At 35.0% G+C, this 14,185-nt stretch overlaps 2 protein-coding genes and 1 non-coding gene across 3 annotated transcripts; 2 read left to right on the plus strand and 1 right to left on the minus strand.

Annotated features, from left to right (window-relative positions):
• The first annotated feature begins 847 nt into the window (after positions 1-847).
• LOC146942992 (protein PSK SIMULATOR 2-like) lies at positions 848-6,591 on the plus strand. Its single transcript, XM_085757085.1, has 12 exons — positions 848-1,174; positions 2,372-2,685; positions 2,775-2,867; positions 3,001-3,091; positions 3,406-3,499; positions 3,887-3,984; positions 4,187-4,256; positions 5,041-5,138; positions 5,224-5,340; positions 5,494-5,570; positions 5,727-5,771; positions 5,906-6,591. Exons 1-12 carry the CDS (start codon positions 947-949, stop codon positions 6,405-6,407), a joined length of 1,827 nt encoding a protein of 608 aa, XP_085613211.1. The 5' UTR covers positions 848-946; the 3' UTR covers positions 6,408-6,591.
• Positions 6,592-8,022: 1,431 nt separating this feature from the next.
• Positions 8,023-8,124, minus strand: LOC146942993 (small nucleolar RNA Z279/snoR105/snoR108). The gene has a single exon (XR_015033851.1). It is a non-coding gene; the product is annotated as a small nucleolar RNA Z279/snoR105/snoR108 (small nucleolar RNA).
• A 2,384-nt stretch (positions 8,125-10,508) lies between these two features.
• Positions 10,509-13,073, plus strand: LOC146942994 (Pathogenesis-related thaumatin superfamily protein). The gene is made up of 2 exons (XM_085757086.1): positions 10,509-11,511; positions 12,675-13,073. Exons 1-2 carry the CDS (start codon positions 10,745-10,747, stop codon positions 12,883-12,885), a joined length of 978 nt encoding a protein of 325 aa, XP_085613212.1. The 5' UTR covers positions 10,509-10,744; the 3' UTR covers positions 12,886-13,073.
• The last annotated feature ends 1,112 nt before the right edge of the window (positions 13,074-14,185 follow it).

Here is a 14,185-nt window from a genome sequence, read left to right on the forward strand (position 1 = left end):
AAAGTAAATTTAATTAGTCAATAATAATTAATAAAATTCCCTCAAAAAAATAATAATTAATAAAATGCTATTTACTTTATTAGGTTTAGTATACATGTCATTTATTAAGTTAACATTCTTGCAAGATATCACAATTTTTTGGACGAAAAAATTCATAAAGGGAGCATTTCGAGGTATTCTTCTACGGTCATTGGTCAAGACCAAATAAATAATGTTTATACACACACATAAAATTATCATCATTAAATATTTAATCATTTTTTGTCAATTTTCTTTTTATAAAAAAATACTTCTTTGCTTCTTAATGTGCACGACCAAACATTATTTATCCGATCTTGTAACCGTATTAAAATTCCTCCGTATTTTCAAATATCCATGTATCACGACTCATGTGTACTACTATAACAGTATATCGCTAATGTGTGTGCTCAAACATTATTTATTCGGTCTTGCGACCTGAATAGAATTCTTCCGTGTTTTCACGTATTGATTCGTCACGACTCATGCGTAGGTACTGTAGTAGTATACCGCTACAGAAGAGGAAGGTAGAGTCTGACGTTCCCGTTAATTTTTGGGGTGCCACGTCTTCACTTTTATTTCCCTCCTTACTCGAACAAAAATTTCCATTTCATTTGCGCGTTTTTCCATTTATATGGTTTACTTTTATAAGTTTTATTATTTTTTTATTCCTTACTTCGAAATATTCAACCAACTGCTCATTATGAATATCCCATAAACATGAACGTACACGTCATACCTATCTTTATTGTAGAATATTTTAGTATTTCAGTAAGTTCAAAGTCAAACCTCAGAGTCGTAAATTCTCAGCGACATTTCTTCATTTCCCAACCCATTTCATAATTCTCCTTTGCTTCTCCTTTTATAATAATCAACATACTCTTCTTCTTTATCTGATTGTGAATTGTGGAGAAGAATACAAATAAAAATGGGAGCTGTTTGTTCGGCGGGGATGGGGGAGAGCAATGCAGAAGAACTTGGAGGGATGAACAATTTGGGGTTCTCTGGGAAGGTTCTTAAGAAGGAAAACAGTTTTACAAATCGGAAAGATGATTTTTCAGATTCAAGGTCTTCTAGTAAAAAGCAAAACAAGCTAGAAAATGGCTTTTCCGATGAATTCGGTCTATCCACTTCCGCTTCAGTTGGGGAAAAACAGGTCACTACTTTCTTTCTTCTCTACGCTTCAATCGTTGCTAGTAATTAGACATAGTAAAACTTATGCTTGCAATTTTTTCTGATATCTTTTATAGTTAAGACTTAAGGACATGGCTATGGTTTTAAATTGCGGTCTTGATGCTGCTGCCGAGACCTCAAAATATGTTAAATCGCGTCTGATGACCGCAATTTAAAACCATGTTCAAGAAACCAAGCTGAATTTTTGCATTCAAACTTTTTTTGAGAACTCGGTCTAACCGACTAATCCGATCCCACCGTCCACTTGTGGGGCGTCATTTAAAGCTAGATCAAAGCTCTTGATGGATTAATCCACCGAAATTGCTACCGAAGGAAATCAAACTTGAGACCTTTGAAAGGAGCTCACTCAAAGGTCTCAAGCTAACATCAGTAGGCCAACCCAAATGGGTTAAGTAAGATAAACTCCTAAAATTATGGAATTCCGGAAATGGTGCATAAATCTTCATTGCGCTACTTTTGCTTTACCTCTAAGAGCTTGACCTTGTAACCCCAAGAGACAAAGTTCAAATTCCCTCAGGGATATTTGTAAAATGACTATTAGTATCACTTAAAAACATAGCTGGTCTAGTCGTTCTGTGTTGGCCGATATGGAGTTTCTATTTGCAAGTTCGTATCTTTTTTTCCACTTTGCTGGGACCCCTTCCCGGACCCTGCTTATGCGGGAGCTTTAGTGCAATGGACTGCCCTTTTTACTATTAGTATCACTCAGTGCTGTTGAAGGCATAAGTGTAATATGACAGAAGGACAAAAATCTGCCATATGAACTAGCCATTGCGGCCCATGGCACCACAATGGCGGGCGTTCCTTCACAAGTTGTCTATCGCGGTTGTTCAAAAATACCCCATGACATTCCACCATGGCCTCCGTTTAACAACACTGGTGCTACCTAATTACTAATAGTTTCCCCCTTCCCTAATTTATATAGATTGTTTATTTCCATGATATGAATAAGTGAGCCCCCCATACAAATGCCTCTAGTTGCTGGCTTACTGCTTTCATTGTCAGATTATAAGCAGCAACATATCTAGTAGTTCCTAACTTCAGTACTTTTTTACTTTCACTTTGAGATTCTAGTATGGCATTGGCATGTTATGGCCTGTGGTGGAATTTCTTCATTTGAAATTTAGTGTCTCATGATTGGTGTCTCTTCTTATCATAGGTCACTAGAAAGGGCTCTTTATTGGGTAAAGCTAGCTATAGGGCGGTGGAAGTTCTTGATACACTTGGAAGTGGCATGCCAAAGTTAAACACCAGTGGTGGGTTTGTCTCTGGCAAGCTTTCCAGAGGGAAGAAAATATCAATATTGGCATTTGAAGTAGCTAATACAATAACCAAAGGAGCCATTTTATTTCACTCACTTTCTGAAGAAAACATTCAGTTCCTCAAGAAGGAGGTTTTAAATTCAGAAGGCATTCAACAATTAGTCTCAACAGATATGGAAGAGTTAATAAGTTTTGCTGAGATGGACAAAAGGTTCTGGCTTGTTTAATGAGTAGCATCCTTTTGTTTTTGCTATGAATTTCCTTTGTGTTCCTTATCACTTATCTTTTTGAAATTTTTAGGGAAGAATTAAATGTATTCTCACGGGAAGTAGTTAGATTTGGAAATATGTGTAGAGACCCACAATGGCACAACCTACATCGACATTTCTCAAGGTGAGTTTCCTGATACGTTGCTTATTTATGACAACGGAGAAAAATATGCTGACTTGTCATGATCCAACTCATAATTAATTAATAAAACTAATAAACTTTTCATGTTAAAATCTGTCCGAAAATGAAATATCAGATTAGACTTGGATGTCTTGGGCGACAAACAAAATCAAGCAGATGCCGAAAAGACAATGCAGGAGTTCACTAGTCTAGTTCATCATACTGCGGTAAGCTTATTGGTATTTCAAATATAGTTCTGCATAATCTTTTATCTCATTGGTGAACTGATGGCTGAGCAAAGCCATTGTCATTTTTTTAGTTTCTTGCATGTCTAAATGCATATCCTTAATTCCTAGATCTTTTATATTATATATATGCAGTTTTCATTTGTATCACCAGGTGTATTCATATGTTTTTCATATCATTTATGTTTCCCTGCTTCTGGTTTGCTATGAGTTCTTTGCTTGTTAAAGTTAGGGTTTCCATTGAATGCTTTTTGTAGGTTCTTCTTCAAACATCTAATTTTCTCGTTTTAATGTAGGAGTTATACCATGAATTAAGTGCTTATGAACGTTTTCAACATGATTATCAACAAAAAATTAAGGAAATGGAGTCCTTGAATCTTCCTCTGAAAGGTTAGAACTTCGAAGCTTAATAATATAAAATTCCAATCTTCCCCTTTTTGTCAAATCTTGGTATTTTTTTATTAAAATGAATACTTCTTGGTATTCAAATTATTGTTATAGTTTTTTTCTTCATTTGCTATTTTATCTTAACATTTGAGGTGGAGTTTATCTCGTAATAGTTATCCCAATAAGAATTTGGTTTTCAAACATCTGTTACCCATTGATAGGAGTAATTCCTTTTTTTGTCAAAAATATATTCTTTCCTGGTGACCTGAGAAATATTTTCAGATGAAGATTTTCAGTCTGTCTTACAGTCTATCAGCAGGACACCTAAAAATTTAAATCCTCAGAAGTTATCTAATGATTGACGGCTATACACGCTCTGTATAAATGCAGGTGAGAGTATCACAATTTTTCAAAGTGAGTTAAAGCATCAAAAAAAGCTTGTGACAAACTTGAAAAAGAAATCTCTTTGGTCCAGATATTTAGAGGAGGTATATTATTAATAAAGGAATAATGTCTAGTATTTTAGTTGAATTCAGTAATTTCCCTTCCCATGTTCCCCTACCTGAATGAAGTTTTGGATATTAGTGTAGCCGTGTATATCTTGCGGCTGCAGATTTTACAAACTACAACAATTGACTTTTACAACTGACTTATTTTGTCTGAACTCATAATCATAGTTGCTTATTGCAGATAGTTGAAAAGCTTGTTGATATTGTTACCTATATACATCAAGCAATTCGTGAGTTCCTTGGAAATCATGGTATGAACATATCTTGTATGAAGTAAAATGCAAATGCTGCATATAATATAGTTAGAGCATATGCATCATCTTCTGCATCAGACATTCATCACATCTAGTATGCTTAGGTTTTGACATCTGACCTACCTCTGTTGCCCACATTCCTTCTCTTTTTATTGAAGAAAATTTCAACCCTGCCTATCTATATGTCATGATTCTTAGTAAAGCACACTGACTATAGATTTATTTTTCCAATCTTTTTTAGGCTCATTTTTATTTTATTTTAAAAATTATGCTCTTGTTTACTTTTAAACATAATTTGTAGTAAATAGCTGCCTTCATTTTTGTGGTTGAGCTACATGAAATTTAAAGACATCAGATTATTTATTAAGAAAACAAGCCCTTGTAAATGAACGCTATGTATATTGTAAATTTTTCTGGCGAAAGCTTTATTTGGAATCATGGTATATTCCCTGCTAATTTTTATTTTAAATTATACTGTGTTGTTACAGTCTTCTTCCATGGCTCTAATAATGTGATTAGGATTACAATTGTTCTGCTAAATCATTTTTTCTGGATGGATTGGCTTACTAAGTAAAAGCATTTGGAAAACTGTGAGATCATTAAGGGAATTCCTTAATCATTTTTTGGTTTGTGTCGCAATCACGTATTGACATGTACGATAATCTACTATGTTGCATCATGTGTTGTATCTATTGCGTAGAACTCGTTGGAAGGTTATAACTCATAACAACATCTAATGGTTAATCATCTAAATCGTTATGAAATTGTGGGTTAATGGCAGGTACTGGTGCTGTCAAGTATACTAAAGGTCCTCAAAGACTAGGTGAAGCTGGTCTTGCACTACACTATGCCAACATGATCAATCAGATATATATGATTGTAAGTTTTTTATTGCGCTAACAAAATTTGGGTTGCCTAATCAAATAAATGTTTTCGTCTAAACAGCAATTTCTGTTTCTATCAGGCATCTCGCCCAGCCTCCCTTCCTCCAAATACGAGGGACACATTATATCAAGGTTTGCCAAACAGTATTAAGAGTGCCCTTCCATCTCGGTTGCAATCCATTTCTATCCAGAAAGAGGTATAACCTCCCTTTTCCTGGACATCCATTTGTCTTGCAATTTCTAGTCCTTTTTAATTTTTTGGTGGGTATTGGGTTAGTCCCACCTGCCTCTTGAAGATTGAAATTTATTTTGTTTTGAATTATGCTAAATGTAATGGCAATTTTCTGTAGCACTCCTTCACTCATATCAAAGCGGAAATGAACAAGACTCTTCAGTGGCTCGTACCATTTGCGGCAAATACAATCAAGTAAGATATGCAAATGTTTGTTTGATTTTTGTCCATACCTGTCAGGTTTTAAATATTTTTTTTTTCTCCCCGTGCTGGCCTTGTTTTCGTAGCTGGAAATAGCATTCCCTGCAATTGCTCACGCGTTATTCTTTTACTTGTCGATATTGTTAACAGGGCTCATCAAGGCTTTGGATGGGTTGGTGAATGGGCAAACACAAGGTTAGTTATAAACATGAATCTCTCTTGGGTGATTGTGTTTACTGTTTACCTGTATAATGTGAACAAATAACAAGTGGAGTCAGCAGGATCCATGAGAATCCATGATAACTGATGTTCCTGTTTTGACATTGCAGTAACGACTTTGGTGATAACACGACCAAAGAAAGCAACCCAATTCGCCTCCAGACACTTTACTACGCCGATAAGCAGAAGATAGATGTTTACATTATTGAATTGTTGGTATGGATTCACCATTTGATTAGCTCTGTAAGATCCAGACAAAATGCCTCGAGGCCAATGGCAATGCCCACACGGTCTCCTCCTTCCAAGAGACCTGAACTTCAGTCTAAGATGCGGCAGTTTTTGATTCTATCATTAGACAGAAACAACAAGCCATTGGGAACTCAACTTTCTCCAGAAGATAGGATATTATTAGAGGAGGTAATTTCAAGGAGGAGGAGCCCGGGAATTAGCAAAAGTGAGGAACTTGGTGCTGCCAAGAAAACTCATGCCAGGCACCCTCTCAAGACCAAAAGTGCTGGGAGTTCACCTGATAAGGAGTTCTTGGGTACCACACTCATCGCCAACCACCACAACTATAACGTTTTGGATATTATGGATGGCTTAGGAGCTTGAAATCTTCGTTTATTTATATTGCACTATTTTTTTTTCCTTCTTTTGAAGATTCTTGGTACTTCGCCTTTTTTATGCCGACAATTATTCACCATCCATTTTTTTGTACAATTTTAATCATGTATATATCCATATATAAACTCATGATTTTATACTGAAATAGTTTGCAACCAATTTTGTCTAAAAATTTGTCTCTCCATTGGAGTTTATTTTAACTTTTACGTGTCTTTCGGATGGATTTGGATTTGAAGTCGACTTTTTCACGCAGTCGCCGCAGTTACGAAATAATAGATCATTGGATTAATCAGGTGTTTCTTACTTCACCACATGTTCACTTGTAGTTACCAAGACAATAGAAGATCATTTTTCCCTCTCACAAAGAAATGAATTGTCCACTATAGCATCCAAACAGACCACATTTCCATCAGCGGGGACTTTTCTCTTCCGTCTTCTTCTGTCGACCCTGGGTCACATCTCTCACCCTCTTCTGAAGTATCTCATGTTTCTCTGTCCTCTTCCGCAACCCATAACCGATGTGGAGCCATCTCACTACCTACAATAGCACCCACATCGCTTCTTGACTGAGACCATCCCACTGCTTCAATTGAGTGACTGTTTTGTTTTTATGTTGTGATTTGACTTGTAACCAAGTTGTTGCACATAAGCTCACTAGTTTGCCTTCATTGTGTATCAACCATACTGTACTGTAGTTCAAAGGTTGACTCTCGTGTGTTGTATCTCATCTAAGCTTCATTCTTTGACAGTAAATGGAGTTTTTTTCACAAAAAACGGGGGAGTTTGTTTCATTTGGGGAGAACTAATGAGGTGGTGAAATGTGAAGTGCCCGGTCAATCCAACATATATTTGACGTGTGACTACATGAAATATTCAACTGCAGCTTAAATAATTTTCTCAAGTGATCCTTTCAAAAAAAATAAAATAATTCTCATGTGATACTACACATGTTCGTCAACCGGTTTGATTTTAGTTATATTACGGTTTGATTTTAGTTATATTGAATTGGTCACACAGAAGTTCTACAAGTTTCATCTTTTTCATTGTTTATTTATTTATTTTCATCATTTTTCAATCTTTTAAGTCGATTCTGCTTGATTTCAGTTATATTACAGTTTGATCAAATTAAATTGAACTGGTTACATCATGGTTCAACAAGTTTTCGTCTTTTACGTTATTCCTTCATTCATTTCACCAAACTTTCACCTTGTTTATTTTTGAACTTCATTATTCACGGGCTCCGATTTAATTTTTAATTGATAAAAAGTAATTTTATTTTAATATTTGAATAAAATACTTCCTCCTAATACAACATTTATAAGTAAAAAAATAACTTTTTTAGGTTAATTAAATAGATAATATATAGACCCAAATACATTGATGATCCTACTGAAGAGAGTAAACTTTAGAAAAAAAAAATACCATACTAAAGACAAAGACAAGGGGAGATTTCAAAAAAATAAATTATGTCCCTATGAAAAAAACTAACACACCAAAGAAATCATATATTAGCAAGAAAACAATAAAAATAAATTGAAAAAAGATATAAAAAATATTTAAAAATAAATAAATCTTGTTTTTTTGAATTGAATCCTTCAGGTTAGGGATCAGATTGAAATTGGGAGAGTGCCCAGTTGTCGTAACCAGGCTGTGGGCGGACACTCAACTCACAAAATTAGTGAGATCCAACCACTCCTCATTTCCCCGTTCTGCCTGAAGGATCATGAGTTATATTGCATTTCATGTTAACATCTTATAGAACCTGAACTTGTTAAAGCTCATGTATCTAAACGATGTGGGACATAAGTCTCACCAAACTTACTAGTTTGTTTTCCAAATCAGGACTTTTTCATGCCGGGCTAGCTCTCTTTTTTCTTGCATCCACAAATCCTTATTGATACAATCAAATACAACATGTTATCTTCCTTCCATTCCCATTTACTCTACAGTTCTATGTCCTGCCAAGATAGCACAGCTTTTAAATGATGGAGTGCCTACAGTTCTATTTCGTCAACCATCTCAAAATTAAGCCAAACAATACTTTCTTTGGTACAAGTGGGAATTAAAAAAGTTGGAAATCCCTTGGCATAATAATTAAATTTCAACCAGCTCTGCTTTCCGTATAAGTTACATATTGTGTAACTTCAGCTACAATACTGAACTTAAATACTATATCATATGTCATATTGATGACATGTTTCGCACCATCTAGGCATCCTTTGTTGTGCCTAGCTAATCAATCATATTTGTAACGTAGCACACGTTTTGCTGGTAGGGCTGGCTGATAACGTTTATACAGGATTTAGAACCGTGAGAAATTTGTCATGATTGGAGACTACAAAAGCTTGGTGTTAGAAAATATAAATCTTGTTACAAATTCTTCCAAAAATATATATTATTATAAGTAAATACCAACTCTAAATTGGTCTGCCTGCTTTTTGCATAATTTGATGTTATCTCAAATATTGGAATTGAATGAATGCGGATGATTGCGGGGTAGCTTAAACATTGTTATCACTTCAATTCCTCTTCGACCAATTCAAGATATAAGGTTACACATCAAATGTGGCCATTTTATTTGGACTGATGTGGAAATGTAGCAAAAATATAGCTAAATCCGAATATCTGACGAATACTTGTTGTGCACAGTTGGCCTATTGCTAGAATGACAGGAAGGATACATATTTTGCTACCTATTTGGTTTACTAGAATACCACGATAACGATTCTTGTGGAGGATTGTAGATGAAAACACTTCGAGGTTCAAGTCAACTTTTGAAGAAATGGATGAGAGGATTTCATAATAAATTGTGTGTATCTTTCTACTTTTGAGGTTCCTTAATCGGTGCCCTTAAAACACTTGTTAATATTACCTGTTTATAAATACGGTTTTATGAGAATTGGTCAGAAAGTTGTAGAGTTTGTTGAGGGAATCCTGACATGATTTTTAGATCATATCCTTATGATGCAACAAAAATGCACCGAGTTGATATGTTTAATTAGTGCTTTGTGATGCAATCCGTTAACATATGGCTCCATTGTGGAGTCTGAAAAAGTGACCAAATTATCTACTTGTATTTTATTCTAGTGAATACTTTATCCCTTCAAATTTATACGATTTCAAGTTGATAGCCAAACCAACCAGAGTTGTCAAAATGGTGAGCGGGAGAAGGAGAGCACATCCATGCTCCATGCCTGCCATTCAAATTGTCCCTTATCTTTGTCACTGTTTTAGGTCACATGAGTTTTTTCTTCTCATATGAGTCATCTTAAACACTTTCCTATTCTAATCTTACAATTAGACCCTATATAAAATGAAAATGTTATTGGACCCTTGAAATTTAGAGGCCTTGTGCTATATCTTTACACATTCATACAAGTGACTTTACTCCTCATCCCCAGAGTCCATCATCATGGATAAAAATCTATTATTTTAATCAATTAGTTGGCAAAAAAAAAAAAAAATTATCAGTAGAACAAATATAACAGTAAGACGTTATTGTAAACATTACATATAAAAGAAATATATAAACATATTGTGTGAAAAGTCACGGGTTTGAATCCTATTAATGCATTTGGAGAGAGGTAGATATGAATAGTTTTATAAGCAATTTATAAACTTGAAGGACGAGGCATCCTCCACTTATCTTAAATTTATATTAGAAGAAAAAGAAAAATATATAAATATATTTTAGTGAAATACTTATATATATATACAAATATGAAATACATTTTAGTGAATTGTCCAGGAATGAGTCCCCACTCGACGAAGTATGATCCACACTCATCACCATTTACGGATGCAAATTAACTAACAATGTAACAATTCAGAAAAACCCATAGATTATCAGTCGTGTTGGAAACTTAAAGGACGACTAACGTTAGCTAGTTTACATTGTTTAGAGAAATTTCCAGCATTTTTCTGAGAGACGATAATAAGACTTTCACTATAAATTTAAGATGAATTAAGAAAATAATGGATTTTGCCCGAAAAACGAAATAAATTGATTAGAACGTTACTTTTCATATGGGTCCACTCCGCAAGGCAAGGCCCGAATCAAAAAGGCCAGTAAAATAAAATTGCTAAACTGCTACACTGGAACCAGCCCTGAAAATCATGTTCATTTTCTGTTAAATTATTGTCTATATATAACTTAAGTTAATGTTACCTTTCAGTTCCAAATTCCAATTCCGTAATCTTTTTGTTCCCAAATTACCACAGAAGAAAGAAGAACTTGCATAACTTAGCTTCTTCTTCTTCTTCTTCTTCTTCTTCTTCTTACAAAGTATCTAATTAATTAAGTTAAGTTCTTATATCATCATTACATGGATCAACTAAGTACTAAATTATTTTCAATTTTCCTTATCATACTTAATCTTTCAATATCAGGGGTATTATCAACAACATTCACACTCGTTAACAAATGCAACTACACAGTCTGGCCGGGAATTCTCTCCAACGCCGGCGTTGCACCGCTTCCAACCACCGGTTTCGTTCTTCAATCCGGCGACTCCAAATCAATCACCCCACCCGCTTCCTGGGGAGGCCGTTTCTGGGGCCGCACTCTCTGTTCCCAAGACTCCACCGGAAAATTCTCATGTCTTACCGGCGATTGTAACTCCGGCAAAGTCGAATGCTCCGGGAACGGCGCAACACCACCGGCTACCTTAGCGGAATTCACTCTTGACGGATCCGGTGGACTCGATTTCTTCGACGTGAGTTTAGTTGACGGTTACAACGTTCCAATGCTTGTAGTTCCACAAGGTGGCTCCGGTGATAACTGTACGAATACCGGTTGTATCAGGGATTTGCTCGGCGCGTGTCCTTCAGAGCTTAAGGTTACGAGCGTGGATGGGAAAGAGAGCGTGGCGTGTAAAAGTGCTTGTGAGGCGTTTGGAACGGCACAATATTGTTGCAGCGGCGCGTATGGTTCACCTAACACTTGTAAACCTTCGAGTTATTCTGAGTTGTTTAAAAGTGCTTGTCCACGCGCGTATAGCTACGCGTACGACGATAAGACAAGCACGTTTACATGTGCTTCTGCGGCTGAATACACAATCACTTTTTGCTCCTCCACTAACAACAGCCCAAGGTGATTATTTTAGTACTAGTAGTATTTATTTACTTTTATTTAATTTTTCACATACTTACTTAAATGATTTTTATTTACTTTACTTTGACGTTAGTAAATTTTTTTTTTTGAATGAAGTATAGTATGAACGTTGGATGCAGAAATGATTGAGATTAACCGTTAGTACTTAGTACTCTCTATTAGTCTTACGTTACAATTTTTTAGTTCTAGAGCGACAAAATTACTAACCGTTTTTTAAAACATTAAATTAACTATTCTGTACTCCATCCGGTCACATTTATAAGAAAAAAACAAATTTTTAGATACATTGAATAATTAATGTATCTAACCTATAAATGTGACTAGATACATTAATTATTCAATGTATCTAAAAAATCATTTTTTGCTTATAAATGTGACCGGAGGAAGTATGTGATTTGTAATGTCAAAACTTCTTGTTCCACCTATACTTTATAAAACCAATTATACAAAATCTATCAATTATCAGTGCTACCATAGAATTAAATAAAACAATTGGAACTCTATGCTTAGCTCGAAGGGCTACTAATAATGGTTTATAATGCACTGCATCTGGTCTCCTATAGTCCTATGTATGGGACCAGATTTTGAAGAAAGGCAAGGAAAAGTGGTTTATACTTAATTTCTTTTTTTTTTGTTAAAAAGAAGTCCTTTATACTCTCCAATTGATTGAAGTACACCGAATCTCAATTGATTATATGGATTAGAATTTTAGCCTTTAGGTGGATACATTATCAATTAAGCACATGTGGTACACAGTACACTCATCTTTAGTCAAATTTCACTTTTTGGGATATCACGGCTAGTGATCTGATTTAATAACTTTTTTTACATGAATTGACGCTAAACTAGTAGTACAATTCAAGAATCAAGATAGAAAAAAAAAAATGTTCATACTAGAACTTGAGAGATTTTATTAGGTTTTTTTAATGCTACTCTTTCTAAACTCACTTCACTCTTGTTAAAATCTTCATGTTGAACTTAAATTATCTTGTAAATGAGATGAAATGTCCCTCTATAAACTCATTTTTAAGCTGATTTCAAGTTTTATTATACACGAGTCTTGAGTTTTTCCAAATAATGTACGCCAAGAATCTTTTCTTTCTGTAATGCAAATTAATGTTGTTGATAATTTGTTTTTGCAGTCAAAAGTCGTGGCAGGGACAAAATCCGAAATCAGATGGCAGTGACTCATCATCGCCTCAGCTTAACAACGGCTCTGGCTCAATGGTGTACGTTGGTGGCTTTGATCAGAGTGAAATATCATGGGCCACGTGTATCAATGTGTGGAAATCCCAAACTATTCTTACCATCACAACGGCTATGTGGCTCCTGTGTCAGCTTTTCCACTTCTAAACACAGCATTTTTCCCTCAAAACTAGGTTAAGGAGCCACGTTTCCCACCAAATTAGGTTCATGAGCCACGTTTTCTACGCCTAAAACAATTGCTTGGGACCTAATCCATTGTTTAATTCATTATGCCTTCATGGCCCATACATATCCGAAAAAGCTCATTTGATTAAACAAAACTGTGGTTCAACGCAGTGAAGATCCCCCGGTAATGCTATAACTGGTTACGAGGCATGCTCCATTTACTTCATTTAAGGTTTGGATGTAAGACATGTGGCAAAAAAATATTTAACGGTTGAGATTTTAAATTAAAAAACAAATATTTGTTTAATAAAAATACATAATAATAACAAACAAAATCATGTTCCCTTCTTCTCTCATATCACAACAACCTTTTATTGTTTTTTAATTTAAAATCTCAACCGTTAGATATTTTTTTGCCACATGTCTTGCATCCAAACCCTAAATGGAGTAAATGGAGCTTAGCTTAAATGGAGCATACCCGAACTCGCATTTTACACACGGACTAAAAGCCAAGGGGAGTGGAGTGGGAAAATACTTGGGTGACATAATGTCACCGTGACATTAAATCTGGGCCACACAAAGGTGTTGTGTTGTGTGGCCCAGATGTGTTGTATGTGTTGTGTGGCCCAGATGTTGTGTGACAATGTGTGTTGTGTGGCCCAAATTTAATGTCACGGTGACATTATGTCACCCAAGTGCTTCTAGTGGCGTGGAGTGGGTGGCAATTATTTATTTCCTTGTCATTGAGATGAATAGGTAATACATTCATAGAATAGATTAGAATTATTTATGTTGTGGGCTATGGAATTCATTTATTTGTCATATGATATGATAATAATAATAATAATAATAATAATAATTATAATAATAATAAACAGACGAGCAAATGGACTCGTATTTTAGTACTTCCTCCGTCCCTCAATAGATGACCTATTTGACAATATACATTATTGACTTGACATACTTTGACCATATTTTTCTACTAATTCACAAAGATAAATAATATCATGTAAGATGTTGTTGGATTCGTCTCGATAAATATTTTTAAAATATTAAATTTTCATAATTTTTCTTAGTAGTGAATTGAAGATATCAAAGATAAAACATATGGATTGGTACGTGTGTCGGAGTCAACTAGGTCATCTATTGAGGAACGGAGGGAGTAGTTTATTACTCCATTATTTTCTCTTCAAAGTGGCATGATTAATTATTAAACAATGAAGTCAATTTTAAGCAATCAATTTTTTGTTGCACGACGACCGTTAAGCTTATAGCTGGTAGC

The sequence above is a fragment of the Medicago sativa genome, chromosome 3 (genome assembly GCF_051527215.1).
Source record: "Medicago sativa cultivar Bolivia chromosome 3, Bolivia_mono, whole genome shotgun sequence".
Lineage (NCBI taxonomy): Eukaryota > Viridiplantae > Streptophyta > Magnoliopsida > Fabales > Fabaceae > Medicago > Medicago sativa.